The sequence below is a fragment of the Chanodichthys erythropterus genome, chromosome 3 (genome assembly GCF_024489055.1).
Source record: "Chanodichthys erythropterus isolate Z2021 chromosome 3, ASM2448905v1, whole genome shotgun sequence".
NCBI lineage: Eukaryota > Metazoa > Chordata > Actinopteri > Cypriniformes > Xenocyprididae > Chanodichthys > Chanodichthys erythropterus.
This window is the reverse complement of record NC_090223.1, coordinates 25208572-25228013: the sequence shown is the minus strand read 5'-3', so window position 1 is coordinate 25228013 and position 19442 is coordinate 25208572. Positions and strand designations below refer to the sequence as shown.

Here is a 19442-nt window from a genome sequence, read left to right as displayed (position 1 = left end):
CAGTTTTGAACATGGTGTCATCTGTGAAGAGGTATTTCTCAAAATCAAAATTGTCCATCTCTTTGTCTTTCTCTCTCATTGTCTCTAATCTTAGGCGCGTAGTCTGCTCTATCAGTTCCGCCTTCTTCCCAGAATTCCCTGCAGCTTACACGACCTATGTAAACTGTGTGGGCCCGGAATGTGGGATAGCCGTTACATCCCCGCCATAGAATGTTCCGGAGAGCATCCCGACTCTCAGAGCTGCCCCTATGGAGGCACCGCCACCCCCGAGAGCCCACCCTTACCCAGCCCCAACCAGCCCAACCAGGGCAAGAGGGGCTCCAAGACACGAGACATTTTCACTTTCCGCAAGCACTCTTGACTCGAGCACGCCTCAGGAATGCCGTTACCCATAAGGCTTAGCCTCTGAGCTGCCATTCAGAGTGCTGGAATTTCAGGTCTCCATTGTGTTCATCACAGCTGTACTCGACGTCTGGTATGAAACACTGCCTTGTGCACCAATGCATTCTGGGGTACCAATGTTGACGGCCTCTTTTGGAGGTTGAGGAACTTGTGTTTCATCAATAATTCACAAGTACAATTATCACAAACAATCAAGTGTAAGTCTTCATCCATCTTTCATGAAGTCACATCGAGCGGATGGACATCTCAGAATATTTTTTGGCTTCGTTTTTTTATATATGTTTATGATGTGTATGCATGTGTTAATGTTTTTGTGTGGTATGTTACCGCAGTCGAAGGATTTGTGTTTGTGTTTTTCACTTTAGTTTGGGTTTGAATTATATATTTTTGTTTCTATTCTGTGCAATCCTCAACTATGAATCAAACAGTCATCCAAAAATGAAGTGGGATACTGTTATCAGTGGCTCTCTGAAATCACAGCATAATGTTTTATGATCATCTATGCCTTTCATATCCTCAAAATAAATGATACATACTGTAGATGAGAGAAGATAGTTTTCTTCTCATTGAGTCACCTGGTTTGAGAACCTGAAGTCAATGTGAAATCAAAAAAATGTATACATATTGATACATTATACATATGCTGTGCACAATTCATCAAGAAAAGCACCAAAAGTTGATTATGAGCTTGAGAAAAATTAATCTTTTAGTTATTACAACCCAAATTCCAGAAATTTGAATAAAATGAAAACTAAAAGACTTTCAAATCACATGAGCCAATATTTTATTCACAATAGAACATGGATAACATAAATCTTTAAATGGAGAAATTTTTAAATTTTATGCACAAAATGAGCTCATTTCGAATTTGATGCCTGTTACAGGTCTCAAAATAGTTGGGACGGGGGCATGTTTACCATGCTGTAGCATCTCCTCTTCTTTTCAAAACAGTTTGAAAACGTCTGGGCATCGAGATTGAGTTTCTGAAGTTTTGGTTGTTAAAATTTGCTCCCATTCTTGCCCGATATAGGTTTCCAGCTGCTGAAGAGTTTGTGGTCGTCTTTGACGTATTTTTTACTATAGGTGAAAGATCTGTACTGCAGGCAGGCCAATTCAGCACCTGGACTCTTCTACAAAGAAGCCATGCTGTTGTAATAGCTGCAGTATGTGGTTTTGCATTGTCCTGCTGAAATACACAAGTCCTTCCCTGAAATAGACGTCATCTGGAGGGGAGCATATGTTGCTCTAAAACCTTTTATATACACCTTTCAGCATTCATAGTGCCTTCCAAAACATGCAAGCTGCCCATACTGTATGCACTTATGCACCCTCATACCATCAGAGATGCTGGTTTTTGAACTGAACGCTGATAATACACTGGAAGGTCTCCCTCCTCTTTAGCCGGAGGACACGGCGTCTGTGATGATAGAACACTTTTCCACTTTGAAACAGTCCATTTTAAATGAGCCTTGGCCCACAGGACATGATGGCACTTCTGGACCATGTTCACATATGGCTTCCTTTTTGCATGATAGCATGATAGTTGGCATCTGCAGATGGCACGGCGGATTGTGTTTACCGACAGTGGTTTCTGGACATATTCCTAGGCCCGAAGACCACGGGCATCCAATAAAGGTCTTCTGCCTTGTCCCTTACACACAGAGATTTCTTCAGTTTCTCTGAAAATTTTATTGATGTCATGCACTGTAGATGATGAGGTTTGCAATTTGACGTTGAGGAACATTGTTTTCCACAATCTTTTTATGCATTCTTTCACAGATTGGAGAGCCTCTGCCCATCTTTACTTCTGAGAGACTCTGCTTCTTCAATACATCCCTTTTATAGCTAATCATTTTACTGACCTGATATCAATTAACTTAATTAGTTGCTAGATGTTCTCTGCTGCTCTCTCCCTATGTTCTCTTGTCAAAAATCTCTTGCTTTTTCAGCCATTTGCTGCCCCCATGCCAACTTTTTTGAGACATGTAGCCAGTGATGGAGTACTCGAGTCACTATTCTTTGGACTCGAGTCCGACTCGAGACTCCATTCTCAGGACTCGTGACTCGACTTGGACTCGCGGACTGATGACTCGTACTTGGACTAAATCGGACTTGAGCATTCATAACGTTGTTTTTGACTAAATATGTTATAAAAAAATATATAAGTTTATATATAATATTATATAAGTTTTCATGCCCAAGACCGGCCGGGATCTATTTTTTTTCCCTCACATGCACTGCTACCGCTCACTCTCTTGACAACACACTCACTGACGTCACTCACTTTACGCTCGTGCATAATTCGCGGGCTAAATGTTCAAATTTGGAAAATGCAGAAAGATGTGCCCCGGATCGTGAAATTCGCCTACACGAATTTTGCATCTAATGCTGGAAAGAGCAGCGCTAAATGTTGTGTGTAATCGCACAATTGAGGAAAAGACTGGGACAACTTCAAACTTTAACAGACACCTGTCACGGATGCACCCAGAAAAGTAAGTAAAATGCTTTCCATTGGCTAACGTTAGCTTTTAAAAAAACTATTATTGACTAATGCATATATGATAATAAACAGAAGAAGCTAGGGTTGGGTGATGTTTGACAATTTGGCATCAGACGTCGACAATGTTTAATGTCTGGTTCAGATTACACAATTTTTTTGTCTGTTGATAACTTACCAGTCACTCTGTCTGATCAGATAACATTTTTTTTTGTCTGTTGCGATAGTCACTGTGTCAGATGGATGACGCAATTTTGACTCCTAAAATCCTGTGGTGTCGTGGACAAGAAACATGTCAGACTAACGTTACATGTTGCTTTCTGACCAGTCACGTGCCTTCACACACACACACACATTCACTTGAACACATACAAACGCACTCACACTAAATCACTCGGTCACTCACTCTCTCTCTCTCTCTCTCTCTCTCTCTCTCTCTCTCTCTCTCTCTCTCGGCATATCGTATTGATTTTTACGTTTGAAGTATTTTTAAAATACAGTGCCCTGTAAAAGGCACGTTTGTCATTTTTGTTTAATGTAGAACCTCTTTAATACATTTTATCAGTTCTTTTAAGGTCCCAGAGTGGAGACATGTAGGCACTGGGAGCTTGAGACTCGACTCTGACTCGAATACAGGACTTGAGACTCGATTTGGAATCGAACTCTGGTAATGGTGACTCGACTTGGACTCGACTCTGACTCTTCTTTGGTGACTCGGACTTGGACTCGGACTCGACAGTTGGTGACTAGACTACAACACTGCCTGTAGCAGACATAAAATTTGAAATGAGCGCATTTAGTGGATAAAAGTGTAACATTTCTCCGTTTAAACATTTGTTATGTTATCTATGTTCTATTGTGAATGAAATATTGGCTCATGTGATTTGAAAGTCTTTTAGTTTTCATTTTCAAATTTAAAAAATGTTTCAACATTTCCAGAATTCGGGTTGTACCCATATTTGCTCAAATAAGTCATTAGTACTCAACAATAAGCTGTTTAGTGTTATACGAAGGGGAAAAAATATTTCTGTCTTTCTGAAATGTTTACTTTAGTACTTAAAGGAATATTCAGTTCAATCCAAGTTGAGATCAATCTACAGCATTTGTGGCATCATTTTGATTACCACAAAAAAAATAAAAGTTTGACTCATTCCTTGTTTTCTTTAAAACTGAGTGAATAGGGCCAGTTTATGAATGATTTAAAAGCAGAAGTGTTTCGTTACAAATATGGAGATTTTTTTTTTTTCTATAAAGTCGTACTATTTATTAAAATCATATTTTTTGGACCAATCTGATGGACATTCTGTGTTTTGTTGGGAATAAAATACTTTAAGAATGAAGCTTATAATTTTATAAAAGCACTCATATTTATTATGAGGGAAACCCACATAATTTTTACAGTCCATAAGGGTTTATGGTGTTTTATGGAGCATTTTTTCACACTAAAATCATATTCTCATGGATATTGTTTATATTTTGTGGCTATTTTGAAACGTTTATGAATTGGCCCTATTTACTTTCATTGTAAGTGCCTCATTGTAACCCTCCTTTATTAAAGTAAAGGAGGAACAAGCAGAAATTATTTTTTGTGATAATCAAGTAGGCCTAGCTACTGTCTTTGTTTAACCAGGAATGTAACTACATTTTAAAATATCATAAATACATTATTAGAATTACTAACTGAGCATATATTCATCCATTTTATGTATGCCTATATAAGCATAATATACGTGTGGTTTTGTTGTGAAATGTTGTTACGTTCTTGTGGTAAACACGCAGCTAAAGCAGAAGGTCGTAATCTTCTTCTCCAGAACAGAATGAGCTTAAATCCAAAAACCCAAGAGGGAGTTTGACTTTAATTAGTTTATCTGGTGATGGCGGTTGAATGGTTGAAAGAGAGCGTGGCGCACTCAGAGATTAGACGCCGCGGTTGAATGAGAGTGCGTGAACGTGCCTGCCGTCTTTGCGGTTCCCCAGAGCCTACTTTAAAGGCAGATATCAGCAAATTGCTGTCAAAAGGTAACATTAGTCTCTTTAAGACCATCTCTGCCTCTCAACATGCAGTCTCTGTCAATGACGGACATTATGGGCTTTCGTCTAGCCATTAGGCGATCGGGCTGCTGCTCTCTCGAGTCCCACTGAGGCACGGCCGAGAGGTCTAAAAAGGGTACTAATGAAATAATTAGAGGATGTGCAAGAGTGTGCTGAGCCACTTTCAATTTATGTTATCTGCCTGCTGCTTTACAGTTATGTTTTTATGCGTCAAAGCTGTTGCTGATTACGCCAGAGTCTAATTCACTGTTGATAGGTCTGCTCACTCATCTCCTGTTTTAGCAACATCAAATGACGCATAGTCTATGAAGGAAATTACTTTGTTTGTGAATGAGATTTCTGATCTATAAGGGTGATTCTCTTGAAAGAGATTATATTTCAACACAGTCTTATCGCAACAACACATTTTTTGTGTTTAAAGACAGCATTCAATCAAAATGGACAATTCTTTGTTTTTTTATGGACTATCGCAGTAAGCTATTTATTATAAATGCTATATCCGTGCATGTCTTTTTTCTATTATTATTATTCATGTGTCCTTATAATCTTTAATCCCTCCCTCTTGTCATCCGTTTCCTTCTCTGATGACGTGTTTACTGGCGAGAGGGCGGGACAACCTGTCATTTACATGACATCACAGCAATAACAAACCACAACCATCCAATCAGTTTCCCTGTGGACAAAAACAAGTCCCAAGTCCCAGGCAGTTTATTTGCAAAACCAGCAAATTATGTCATAACATAATGGCATGAACAAACTTTTTTGATAGAAACATGAACACACACTCAAAAGCAAACACTTAGCCAACTAAAGACTCAGATAATAGGAGCTAACATGTGCATTTAGCCAATGGACTGTTAAAATATACAGGTTGGAAGTTTGGCTTTAATTTCCTTTGTCTTTCCATAATGGATTTCCAAGAATACCTTTTCCATTTCCTGTGAGTGAGCTATTTCAGGAAAGATAAATCTGATAAAAACACGACCCAGGTAGCTTCGTGGAGATATCATAAGCCATTTCACGTCCATCCTTGATTGTATTCCTAGAGGTATCAGGTTGCTTTTATTAAATGAAACCTGTGTACTCGCTCAACATTACAGCTTTAATATTGCATTTGTCATGGATTATCACAAAAAGCTTTTTGGAAAAAATGTCAGACCTTATGAAAGTGGCTTTTAGTGTGTGTGTGTGTGTGTGTGTGTGTGTGTGTGTGTGTGTGTGTGTGTGTGTGTGTGTGTGTGTGTGTGTGTGTGTGTGTGTGTGTGTGTATGTGTGTGTGCATGTGTGTTTTCCACACTGACCTACTTTAAGTCTTTGGTTTCCCCATCATGGGTTTCCCTCAGACCTGTCTCTGTGTCTCCTCCACTGTCTTTGAATGGCAGGGAACGGTTGCAGATGAGCCCCCTATGGTGAAACCGCACTGACTGCTGTGTTATTGCCCCTAATTATCAATTATCAGGGCCAGACTGGCCCACCTGCAGCAGGCTGCTGTGCTAATAAACCCGGGTGATTTAGACCAGCCCTGAGGTGACTGACAGCAAGGCTGGATGGGCCTTTCTCTTGGATGTCTTCACCATAAATGCCATGTATGTGTATATATAAGGGGTGTAAAAGTACACAAAACTCACAGTTCGGTACATACCTCGGTTTTGAAGTCACAGTTCGGTACGGTTTTCTGTATAGCAGTTAGGGAGAAAAATAAACATAAAATTGCTTTTTTTTATTAAACAGTGGTTTACTGAACAAATTGTGTTTTTGTCTTTAAATACATTAAATTATAACTAAAAGTTTCTTAAGGAAAAAAAAAATGATCTCTGATAATGCAATAAACTATGTAGGGAGCCCTTACTTGAACTTTATGCTACTATAATATTAAAGGTTAACAACTGAGCCCAAACTATTAGCCTAAATTCAATCGCTTTTTATTTTTAGATATAATAATCAACACTCAAATAACAAATTGTATGCAAACATGTAAGCTGCACCTGAGGCAGTTTTTGCATTAACTTGTAAATGTTTTTACTCCAATATAATCATTTCTACACAGTGGTTGTCATTTTCATGACAGATTTATATAAACATACATTAAATGATCAAGACATCACTAAGAGGTTAACTAAAATATAATGATTATATAGGCTAATACAGTGCATATATTAAGCGAAAGAGTTCATTTCTCTAGCGAACTGACAAACTTTGGACACTGAAAGGCTTTTCTAAGGTAAATGATACATGACATGTTTACAAGCTTTCATTGAAAACGCAGAGCTTATTGCGTTTATTGGTGGTTAATGGTTACAATGTTGCAATGTAATGCTTTGAACCGAACCGAAAGCCCTGTACCGAAACGGTTCGGTACAAATATGTGTACCGTTACACCCCTAGTATATGTATATATATAGTTCAGTCATGAAATTCTGGGTGCAGGCTGGCCTATTACATGCAAGCAAAAACATAATGGCACATGCTGATTGGCCTCTGCTGATCTTTAAAAAGTTAATTTAAATAGCTCTTCTCAAACCCTCCACCTCCCCCAGCTCCACCTGCCTAGATCTGCATGAGGATTAATGTATGTCTGTTTATGCAGCAGCAGAAGATCTTACATGCTCACAGCAGTGTATCTATCTATCTATTAGCAGTAGCAAGTCCAGCAGCAATAATCAACAGCAGCAGCGTCACACAAAGTCTGCCACAAGTTGTCATGATTATATATGAAGACTTAAGATGCAAAAGCCTCTAAGTGCCGTCTGAAATTTTCTTCTAAAATGAGCATTTTTATCAAGCTTGTATGTTTAGGTTCAGTAATTACACTTTAATGGCAATTAATAGGTCCTTTTCATTGCCTTTTAAAGTGAAATAACTGAACATAAACATAAAAGCTTGATAAAAATGCACTTAGAGGCTTTTGCATCTGAAATCTTCATATATATGTATGTATGTAAATATTACTGCTTAAAAGTTGTGAATAATTAAGATTTTTGTGTTATCCTTTTTTCAATGTGTATCCTTCAGAAATCATTCTAATGTGCTGTTCTTATCAGTATCAAGGTCGACATACATTTTTGCTGATGTTTTTTTTTTTTTTTGTGGAATTCAGTATTCTTTGAGGAATAGAAAGTTTAAAAGAACAGCATTTATTTGAAATAGAAATCATTCGTAACATTATAAATGTCTTTACTGTCATTTTGATGAAAGTAATGCATCCTTGCTAAATAAAAATATTATGTCTTTTCTTTAAAAAATCTTAATCACAGTTATCACAAAACTAGTTAAGCAAGCAGCACAACGGTTTCATCATTGATAATGATAAAAAATGTTTCTTGAGCATCAAATCAACATAGAATGATTTCTGAAGGTAATTATGTTGAAGTAAAATTCAACTTTGCCATCACAGGAATACATTGCTTTTTAAAATGTATTCAAATAGAAAACATTTCTGTTAAATTTCATAATATTACTGTTTTTCACTGTATTTTTCATCAAATAATTGTTATACAATTATTTTATTGACTGGTATAGTGCATATTTATGTGTGTGAGTATATGTGTGTATGTATATATATATATAATATTTTTTATTCTTTGCATAAAAACTAGCTTTTCTTTTGATATTCTCTCAGCCTTCGTTTCTGATCTTGCTAATAAGCCTGATTGGGTTGATCAATGCATAAGAATACTTCTACATGAATGCTTTTAGCCACTCACAATCCCAGGCTGCACTATGTTATTTGAGCATTATCTGACACGTTAAATGTTTTAGTGTGTGTTTGAGTGAGAGAGAGCAAAATAGAAATTCCCAAGCCGCCATTTGTGGGACTGACACAAGATATTTTTGTTTTTATAAGCTTCATCAAAACGAGTCCATTGGACAGACGGGTTCATATTCTTAGTAATTATGATGTGATTTTGGAGGCGTGTTTGTCTGCATCATCATCGTCAGATGGGCACAGTGAAAATCACTATTGTCTGCCGCATGAAATGCTGAATACTGATGCATGATCGCTGATGTTTGTGTTGTATGTATCACCCTGTAGGCCTAGACACTGTGTTTCAATGACAAACACAAATGATTGTGTGAAGGCTTTTGTTTGTACATTTGAATCAATTCATTCAGGAATATTCAGTTGCATTTTGATTTTGAAAATAAAATATGATGGAATTGAGGCCTGTTATTTGACTTGTTTGTTCTATAGGCTGGCCTACATGTTTTGAGGGACATCAGTTTAACCAGCTAGCTGATTATAGTGGTTTATGTTATAGAAGTTGTACCTTCAAGTTAGACCTAATATCAACAAAGCATCTATGTAAAAGTGTTTAATTAGCTGTTTACACTGCGAATGCAATATCAAAAATTAAAATGTACTTTATTAATCTGCACTTTTGAACACAGACTAGTGTTATTTTTGTATTATTTACTATATGTAACCCCGCCCCTTTTCAGCGCTGCCGCGCTCGTTGTGTTCTGTCTTCCGATCTGCATTTCCACCGCATGAAGGTAAGAGTAATGTATTTATGAATGAACCGCTCGTTTTTAAATCTTCCCGTTCTACTAACATTTGTTATGACATTCGCTTTAAACATTACAATGCTCATGATAACGTTTGTTAACTCTACAATATACAGAGCTACTACCGCAAAAACAAAATGGCTGCGCGTTTGTTGATCTGGCGCGTGAGGTGTATAGTTTTCATTAATACTTTGAATAGCTTATTTTCTTTTGATTTTAGTTAAAGTTTTAGCATTTTGTGTGTGTGTTTGATTTTTTTTGTAATGTTTAAAATGTTTTTTTCAGTTTGTTATTTTAGTATAGGCCTATCAAGTTTAAATAAATGATAATGAGAAATGTTTCCTTGGCAACTAGAAAAAAAGTTTTAATGGTTTTAGTTTTAATTAACTATAATAACCATGAAACAGACCCCCCAAAAAAGCAAACTAAAATTGAACACCATCAAATAAACCATTTGAACTAAAGTCTATTGAATTAATTGAAATCATAGTTAGAATAAATAAAAAATGGTTAGCGATTTATGTGAATGAATTTGTTCCTTGTTTAGCAAAGAACTGGTTTTAGGAAACACAAGATTATCATGTGATTGTATTGAAACAATTAGATATAATCAGTATCATAACAGTATAGCCTGGCAACTTGTTCACACCAAGAGCAGAAACAAAACATATACAGGTCAAAGTTGTATTTTTCTTATAAAACTCATTGATATGATGAGCTGGACTCTGCTGTTGTTCACTTTAGAGGATTAGAAAAGAATACATTAAATTATTCAGCAGTACAGGCTTTGAAATAAATCCTGGCATTCATGAATTTCAATAAAGAAGAATTAAGCTCAACAGCAGAGAGGCGTATATCAAATCTTTATGAGATTTAAGCTGAAGAATGTTCCCAGTGGTCCTGCTGTGTTTTCAACTGGTTATTTCCTTGGTGATGGTTTCCAGGGAGCCGCTTTTAACTCCCAGATCAGCTCTTACATCAGGTCAGATAAACAAGAGCACTAGAGTGGTTAAAGTGCCCTATAAATACCCAGACCCACCCATAATGTACATATAGTGTTTTATAGTTGTTATGATTAGGCAGCAATATTTCCTGGATCTCTCCATGGGCTCAATTGATTGTTGTTTTGACTAAATAATCTCATTGTTTCTGCTGAATGTCATTAAATGTTCTTCTGTCCTTTCATAACCCTTCTTTGCCCTCCCTGCTGAATCTGTTAATCAATTAGTACTGATTGGTCAGATCTTGATCAGCTGACAGCATTCCCTAAGATGGTCAATTTAATAATTAAAAGGTCATTATAGGACTTTGGCATGGCTGAAAATTCAGTAGGCTTCCATCTGTTTTGCACAAGTGCAATTTTGTTGTTTATTAATATTGTTTTCTCAGATTTGGTGGAGATGTCTTTTAGGTCTTTCACAAGTCTATGTTGTCTTGTATGTGCACAGAATACAGTTTTGCTGTATTGAGCCTACAGGCAATTTCCAGTAATCGAAGAGGTTTTCTCTCTGTTTCTTGCTTTCTATAATTATGAATCATATGCACAGATGTTATCGAGCATTTGAGGATTGCACACTGAAGTCTTGCACAAATCTCTGTTGGACACCCACTCACACAAGGGATAGAAGGAACAATGCTTATTTATTTATTTATTTATTTAAACATCTTTTTGCATTTGTAATCTGCCTGATTCAGGACTAAGATCGATATTATTTGGCCATACTTCAAATACTGCAGTAATACTGAATTCACTGGAACTCCAGATGGGTATATTCTCAGGAAATGGTGTAATTTGTGGAATGAAATTGTTATTTTAATAATTTAATTTTGTCCCAATCCCCAAGTACACTGTAAAACCAAATAAGTTACGGTAACTCAAACCGTTTGAGGGAACCGATTGCCCTAATCCATTTAAGTTTTAAAACCAATAAGTAAAGTCATATACATAGAGTTAAATTCACTAATATTTTAGTGTTGGTTTAGTCAATCATTAGATTAAACTAAACTTAAAGATTTTAAGTTTATTTCACTCATTGAGTTTGAATTCAGGTAACAAATCAAAACTATGAGTCTTAACAACTTTATAGTTACTTTGAGGAAACTGATTGCCTTAAATGGTTTAAGTTCATCAAAGTCAAAGTAATAAAGTTAGAAAAGACTAAGCAAAAACTAACATTGGTGCAAAGAACAGGAGATGAAAGCTATAGCACAACATATGCTATAAAAATGTAATTTCTTGGAAAATATTGTTTAAAAGAAATTAGATAACCATGGAATAAGGTCAAATTTCTTTTAAATATGTTGTGGTCAGCCATGAATGGAAGCTATTAGATAAGCTATAGTACAGTCTCACAATGTGCCATTCATAACACTGATGCAAATCATAAAGCACAACATTATTCCAACCCAATTAACATAAGGATTTAGGATTTATACTTATAATGGGTTTTCAATGTGACTTGTAATAAATCGCACACATAGTCTATAACTGAAAAGATATTAATAGCCCATGACATTTCTCTTTTAGAATGTTTTGAGTTTGAAATGTATAAAATTGTAATATAAATGTGTTAAAAAACATTATGTGTGTAATATGGGGAGTTGTTTGATTCATGTACACAGATAAACACTTGCAGCATTGACGTGATTCTTGAAGTCACAATCCTCTGTTCTCATGACGGCGGTTTCCACCATAATTGGAGCATCTGGTAGGGAGTCTGAAAAATACCTTCAGAAAAATACCTTCACTTTTATTTTCTATCTGTCAGGAACGACTCCAAAATCTCTAGGACAGAGCAACATTGTGAAAATGCAAGCGTGACTGAAGGCATTTGTGGGGGTTGATATTGAGGGCACCTGAGCGAGTGTGAGTCATTTGGATGAGCTGGCATTTGTTCATGGCACACCTAAGTGTTCACTCATTTAATTTGTAAAAATCTGCAATACTTTTGTCTTCATTTGGGCAGTATTGTTTTATCTGGAAAAGTAGCTTATCGATTTTACTTACAAATATATTTCACCTTTTCCATCAACAGACTATTTTCAACAATTAGAACAGTGAATTGTTTCCCGCTTGTGTAGTGCTGGAAAGTCTGATTCATGTTGGTGAATCGGTTTGTCCCAAACAGCTCTCCTTCTATTGTTGCCTATAAGTACAGAAAAGTCGAAACATTTTGGTGAATAGGGTCTTTCCCCCTCTCTTGTGTATAGAGCTGGAAATCTGATTCATTCTAGTCAATCGTTTTGACCTAAGCTGGCAAATGATTCATTCTTGTGAATCGGTTCTTCCTAAATGGTCCTCTCGATCTGACTCATTCTTGTGAATCGGTTTGTCATAAACGGATATTAGGGGTGTAACACCACATGTATTCGTCCAGAATCATCACGGTACAGACGTGTCATGGTTACAGTCAGATGATAAATACAGTCAGTCACAGGTGATCCACACTCCAATCCAGAAGGGGACGCGGGCAGTAATGCAACACTGTTTACCAACCACCACAACAGGAAAGAGAGCAGAAAAAGAAGAACAGATGATCTATGCATAGCAATGTTTATTTGTAATCTCTCAACCAGTGTTTTAACCACTGAAAGATATAATTTAAACAGCTTGAGAATAAAATCTCATGTAGCATTACATTTACCTCAGGTAAGTCATTCAGTGTCCACAGCATGTTAGTTCACTAGAGAAATTAACTTCAGCATTTCACTAAATATATGCACTACATTAGTTTAAATATTCATTGTATTTAATTTACCTGTTAGTAATGTCGTAATTATTCAAAATATGTTTAAATATATTTGTTATGAAAACAAGCTATGACAGTAACTGTGTAAATGATTATATTTCAAAAATGAATTGGAGTAGAACACATAATTGAAAAATTATTTTATATTAGATTTAGAAGTTAATGCAAAACCTGCCTTATGTGCAATTTACATGCATTCTTATTTGAGTGTTTATTATTATATCTAAAAATAGGAACTGAATTGAATAGTTTGGGCTCTGTTGTTAATTGTAACATTTAATAATTGTGTAAGAAAGATCTCCCTGCTTATAAATATAATTGAATTTATTTAAAGAGACATAATTTGTTCAATAAACCACTGTTTAATAAAAAAAAAAAGAAGAAAGAAGCAATTTTATGTTTAGTTTTCTCTCCTGTCGCATCGAACCCGTACCGAACCGTACACTACACTGACAGTGAGACATGGTCCAATTACTTTTTCAGGCCACTGCGTACAATGCATTATAGGCTATGTAATTTAGGATGCATTTATATGTAATTCAAGGTAACACATTGCTTCTGATACTGTACAGTTTCCTTCATGGACATGAAAATATCTGAGATGTAAGATAGAGGACGTCATTGGAGCACCAGCTCTAATCAGACAAATAAGTCTGTTGACTAACTGACTAAAGACGGAGTTCAGTCTCTGAGTTCTTGGATGAGCTCTTCGGAGGAGAATGTGATGATCTTGGCAGACCGTAAATGTTTCGATTGTTCCACTTTCTGATAGCTTTACTCAAAACATTGTAAAATCGCTCCAAACAGCACAGATTTGTCTCTAAGCCTTCCACTGCTGATTATTGTTATTCCACTGAAAATCATTGTTCACTTGGTCTCTCCAGGGAGCCAAAGTCTGCAACGAGACCCAACAAAAACCTGCCGTCCTTTCCATGACACAGCAAAGTGAATAATACATGCAAAAGGATGAGTTTACTGCAGAACATGACTTTTCTTGTCATCCGTTTCACTTCTGTCAGCAATGCAGGATTCATAGAAATAGCGTGTTTAGGTGTGAAACTGATTCTACATATGCCATAAACGAGTTTGGTGTGCTCATTTCAAGAGTGTTGATTTGTGTTTTCATACTTCGTTTGGCATGTTTAGAAAATGATCTTTCTAAGTGCAAAATGTCTCATTCAGCAAATTATCAAATTGCAGCACAGAAATTGTAATTTGTCATAATTTTCGCATTTCAATTTCTTCAATACAGTACCTGCATAATTTCAAGCTGCAATGAATGATTGGAGTTCGAAAAACCCATAAAAAATTTTTTCCATTGCAACCCTGTTTGGCTAACTTGTGACGGGGGATGTTGTTGGTCCAAAATGTGTATTATGTTCAAAATCATTTATTTTTCTTATTCTGTGTGACTCAATAAGCATCATGTGTTGGATAAAATGTAATTTTATGATCTGAAGAATGACACTCACTTAATGTTGTGAATGTTGACTTGGAAGAACACATTGTCCAAAGCCTAGAGAACAATTTGTGGTTTCTGAAATGAAGTTGGGAAAAGCAATTGTTGCCACATAACATACAGCTGAGCACACATGGCTTCCCTCCCCTGTGCTTGATCTCTTGTTTTTCAGTTCTGCCGTCTCCAGAGACCTGATTAGTCTGCTTCATTTTTCAACATTTTAACAAATAGACAATGTTATGCAGGTATTTCAGTTGAAATATTTTGAGTATGTTTTTGTTGTTGTTGTTGTTGCAAAAAAACACACAAAAAAAAAACTATTATACTGTTATATAATCAAAATAAAAGATATATGACTAGAAGAATATACTTATTAAATTAGAAGAACATTTGCTCATCAAATAATGACATCTCGCTTAAAAAAATCTGCTTTATTAAAGAACCTACCTCCAATTACAGTAAAACATCTTTACAATAAACATTAAAAACTATTTTTACAAATTCCTCACTTCTGGTAGAAAGATACATTTGTGAAGAAGCTTTAGTTTTTATGAATTATTTGGATTTTTATGTTTTATGATTGAATTCCCCAATTTTAGTGTTTTTTTTTTCTTTTTCTCTCTCTCTTCAGAAAGTTATTATCAGTGTAATTTCAAAATGCTTGTTTCTACATAATTTATTTTTTATTTTGAAGTTTTGGTCTTATCTTAAGAGCCAAAAATTCAGATTAATCCTAATATTTCAGACATTTATCATGTAAGGGGCTTCTGCTCATCCATTCATTCATGATTTCCCTGCCTCATTCTCTTTCCTCTTTCATCCCTACGTCTAGCCTTCTGAGCACGTGCCAGCGTTGCCATTGGCAACCACAACTAAACAGATGCGGCAAGTGGGAACACAACACCTGGACCTCATTTCTGATTATCAAAGGAGGATGCAAAAGGAGCCATGACTTCAGAAGTTCTCATATCCACATCATTTTTAATGTAAGAGCGGACATGGCCATTTGTAAGTTGAATGTGCAAGGCTTTGCGTGTCACATCTATTAAAGTATCAAAAGCTGTCCTTTCTGCTGCTTGCTGCTCATAATCATAAACACACTGGTTTGTATCGCAAATAGTTTTACAGTTTATGGCATTTTGTTATTCTTAGTTATTTACCTCCGCAGCAGCCAATGAATCGGAAGTCTCACACATTCACAGAAATTAGGTTACGTACTTGTTGCAAAATAAGACGGATAGAGTAGAGCAGTTCTGTTTTTCTGTTTTCAGTCTTTTGGAATGCTGTCTGGAGTGTTTAGGATATTTTACAGGAACAACATCGGGTGCACCTGGTCTCGTGAAATGTTTCTTTGGCCATTATACAACCTTGAAAAGCAATTACCAGGAGTAATGATTCCCATGAGGAGGCTGCTCAGATCTTTATATGAAGGAATCTTTTGGTTTTCTACAAGCATTAACACATCTGAATGGTTGGAAATCAGATTTTCTTTTTTTTTTTCTTTTTTGGTAGTAGTAAAGCATCTTAACCCATTGCTCTTTAAAAATATTTTAAAAATTAATTTAGCTAATTACTTGATAGGCTACATATTTATGCATGTCGTTTTATGAACGTTACTGGGCCTACACACAAAAGTTTGGAATAATTATGGGTTTTTTTTAAAATGTTTTTGTAAGAAATCTCTTATGCTCACAATTTAAAAGAACTGTTTTCTATGTCAATATATTTTAAAATTTAATTTATTCATGTGTATAAGCTGAATTTTTAGCATCATTACTCCAGGCTTAGTGTCACATGATCCTTCAGAAATCATTTCAACTTTACCATCAAAGGAAAATTTGCATTTTAAAATATATTAAATTAGAAAACAATTATTTTGTAATTTACTGTATTGTGCAAAAGTATTAGGCCACCATTAGATGTTGTTTTAGCAATGATGTAATGACCATATATAATTATTGCACATTTTTGTTATTAGAATAAAATCAGAAATACAGGAAATTTGTATGCTACAGAAGAGGATTAGGGCCAAGCAATAATAAAAAAAAATAAAACCATCGCGAGAGTAAAGTTGTTAAATTTCGAGAAAAAAGTCTAAATAAAATGTTGAGAATACAGTCATTAAATTATGAGAATAAAGTAATTAAATTACGAGAAAAAAGTCATTAAATTATGAGAACAAATTCGTTATTTAACGAATTTGTTCTCATAATTTAATGACTTTATTCTTAACATTTTATCTAGACTTTTTTCTCGAAATTTGACGAGTATTTTCTCGAAAATTTAACAACTTTAATCTCGAGATGGTTTTATTTTTTTATTATTGCTTGGCCCTAATCCTCTTCTGTAGTATGCAGTATTAAAAACTGAAAAAAAAAATAAAAAAATTAAAAAAAAAAAAAAAAGTGGCAAGTATTTTGTGACCTCCCCTTACAAAATAGCAGGAACCTGGCTTTCTTAAACATAAATTGGATGAAAAAAGGACTGGAAGGCCAAGAAAACTTTTAAAATCTGATGAGAGGTTTCTTAGAGTTTCTTCTTTGAGAAACTGGAAGAAGTCCAGCATACTAACTACAGATTTTTGCTTAAAGAAACCATTTTGTTCAGATTTTTTACATTTTACATATTTCCTGTTTTTTCTCTTTGTATTGTAATAAAGACCAAAAAAAATAAATATGGATAATCATCTATCTATATATATATATATATATATATATATATATATATATATATATATATACATAAGCCCTCTAAAAGTTTGGAAACACCCCTGGCAAAGTGTGGTTTTGGACATTATCAGCATAAATCCTTATCATTTTTTGGTGCAAATACATTACCGCAACTTGACATTATCATTGAAAACCAGCAATAATAATTTTCATTTTGATTACATAATAATGGCAATATATACATGTCAAAGTCAGACATGCCCCTTTGCCAGCTGTGATGCCTGGTTACTGGTTTGTAAAAGATTTTTGGTTCAGCACACCTTAATAGTTTCAACAATTGATTGCCAATTAAGTTTAGATACAATGAACCAATCAGAACCCAGATCTATGATTGAGAACATAGTTAACAATAGTGGGCCTCATTTCACCAGAAACATGCCTGTGCCCTTTGCCTTATCTACCTCTTCCTCTGTTTTGCCTTCCTACCCTTCTACCACACATCCTTACTCCTCTTCTTCTTCCCAGCTATTGACCTTGATAGTTTCGATGTTGTTCTTCCATTATCAGAAGTTGTAACTCTTGTGTTGTGCTCTGTCTATATATGCTTTCCAGTTAAAGATTCATGACATGCATCTTTGAGCTGCTTTAGAGAACTGGTTGTGTCATTGGTTGATCTAATGCTTTACATTTCCCTGAATACATTAGTGAAATTCAGGATTCACCTGCAAAATTCATCATTTCAGGACACATTTACAAAAGTCTAATAGAAATGTATATTATAGATAATATACTTGACATTATGATAACCGTCAACCATTTTGCATTTAATCACTTGTGCAATAAACTAATGACTAGATGTTTTGAGGGGTAAGATTACTCAGCAGAGATCCATATAATACATTTTGAGCAACATTACATTAGCTATTGATAATGTAGGAAACCGCAGACAATTGTACATAATCAATTGCCTGAATGTACTAAAGCATTTGTTTGTTTGTTTAAAAGAATGAGAAACTGCTTTTATGATGTGCAAAAGTATTGAGAATTTCAAATAATTTACATAAATTAAAATGAACTTTATTTATAAATATAATTTTCATATAAATAAAATGTAAATAGAATGAGCCATTCATGTAAAAAAGGTTGTTTTGTGAAAATATTTTATACTTTAATCAAAATGCGAAATGGGATAAAAAGGAATAAATAATTGGATGGACATGTTTATGTAATGATTTGTCTGTGAATTCCCCATTGGTCCAGGCTGGTTTCTGCTGGTTAAGTGCTGGTGACCAACAGTGCTGGATTTTTAAGCAGGGTATGGAATCAAATCCCCCTTTGTAGACAATAAAGTATACAGTTTCAAAATGAACTCATGCTCAAAATCTGACTTTTACAGCTGACACATACTTTTTATTTGGCAGTCCACCTCATGTGACTCACTAGTAATATACAGTTGTGATTCAGTTATTCCAAAGTAAAACTCTGTTCTCATGTGGTGTGTCTATTTGTTGTTTGTTAAGAGCAGGTGCTGGACAGGACAGAAAGCGGGAAAACACACCTCACTTCCCAATCTCCACTCAAGGACATGCTGATAACGGCCTACAGCAATGTTTGTACACGTGTGTGTGTGTGTGTGTCTCCACCCTGCAGATGAGCATTTACTCACTGACGGTCCAAAATGAGAGTCTTGCTACATCACGTATTAGCCTAATGGTTTTAATTCGTTTTTCAAATGAGTGTCAGACTGCTGTAGTGTCAAACACATGGTGACACTGTGAGACTGACAGGCCTATTAACACTTCACGTGTCGCTTAACAGCGTTTGCTTTTAATGCATAATGTGTGTGTGTGTGTGTATGTGTTTGAGAATGTTTGTTGCTTTCAAAGATTTTGCTGCAAAGTGTGTGTGAGGGAGAGAGAAAGTCGCTCATGCACCGCTCTGCCATTAACCTGTACCTCTTCCTCATTAGTGCTGTATCTCTGTTGCCATGGTGGTCTATTAGAGAGCTCAGATTAAAGCATCATTTGCATGTGAATGTGGTGTGTGTGTGTGTGTGTGTGTGTGTGTGTGTGTGTGTGTGTGTGTGTGTGTTTGTGTGTGTGATTAGA

General features: G+C 35.5%; 1 protein-coding gene across 5 annotated transcripts in view; it reads left to right on the top strand.

Moving 5' to 3' along the window:
• The window catches only part of tbc1d16 (TBC1 domain family, member 16), a 54268-nt gene extending 35052 nt beyond the window's left edge, over nt 1-19216 (top strand). For 3 of the 5 annotated variants that reach the window (XM_067381482.1, XM_067381484.1, XM_067381483.1), the window contains exon 12: nt 95-9403. In XM_067381482.1, coding sequence (XP_067237583.1) covers nt 95-361 — 267 coding nt within the window. In that variant the 3' untranslated portion in view covers nt 362-9403. Of the gene's footprint in view, nt 1-94; nt 9404-15497; nt 15652-18594; nt 18650-18859 lie in introns of those variants that run through there. The other 2 variants (XR_010894588.1, XM_067381485.1) reach the window with 2 other exon arrangements.
• The last annotated feature ends 226 nt before the right edge of the window (nt 19217-19442 follow it).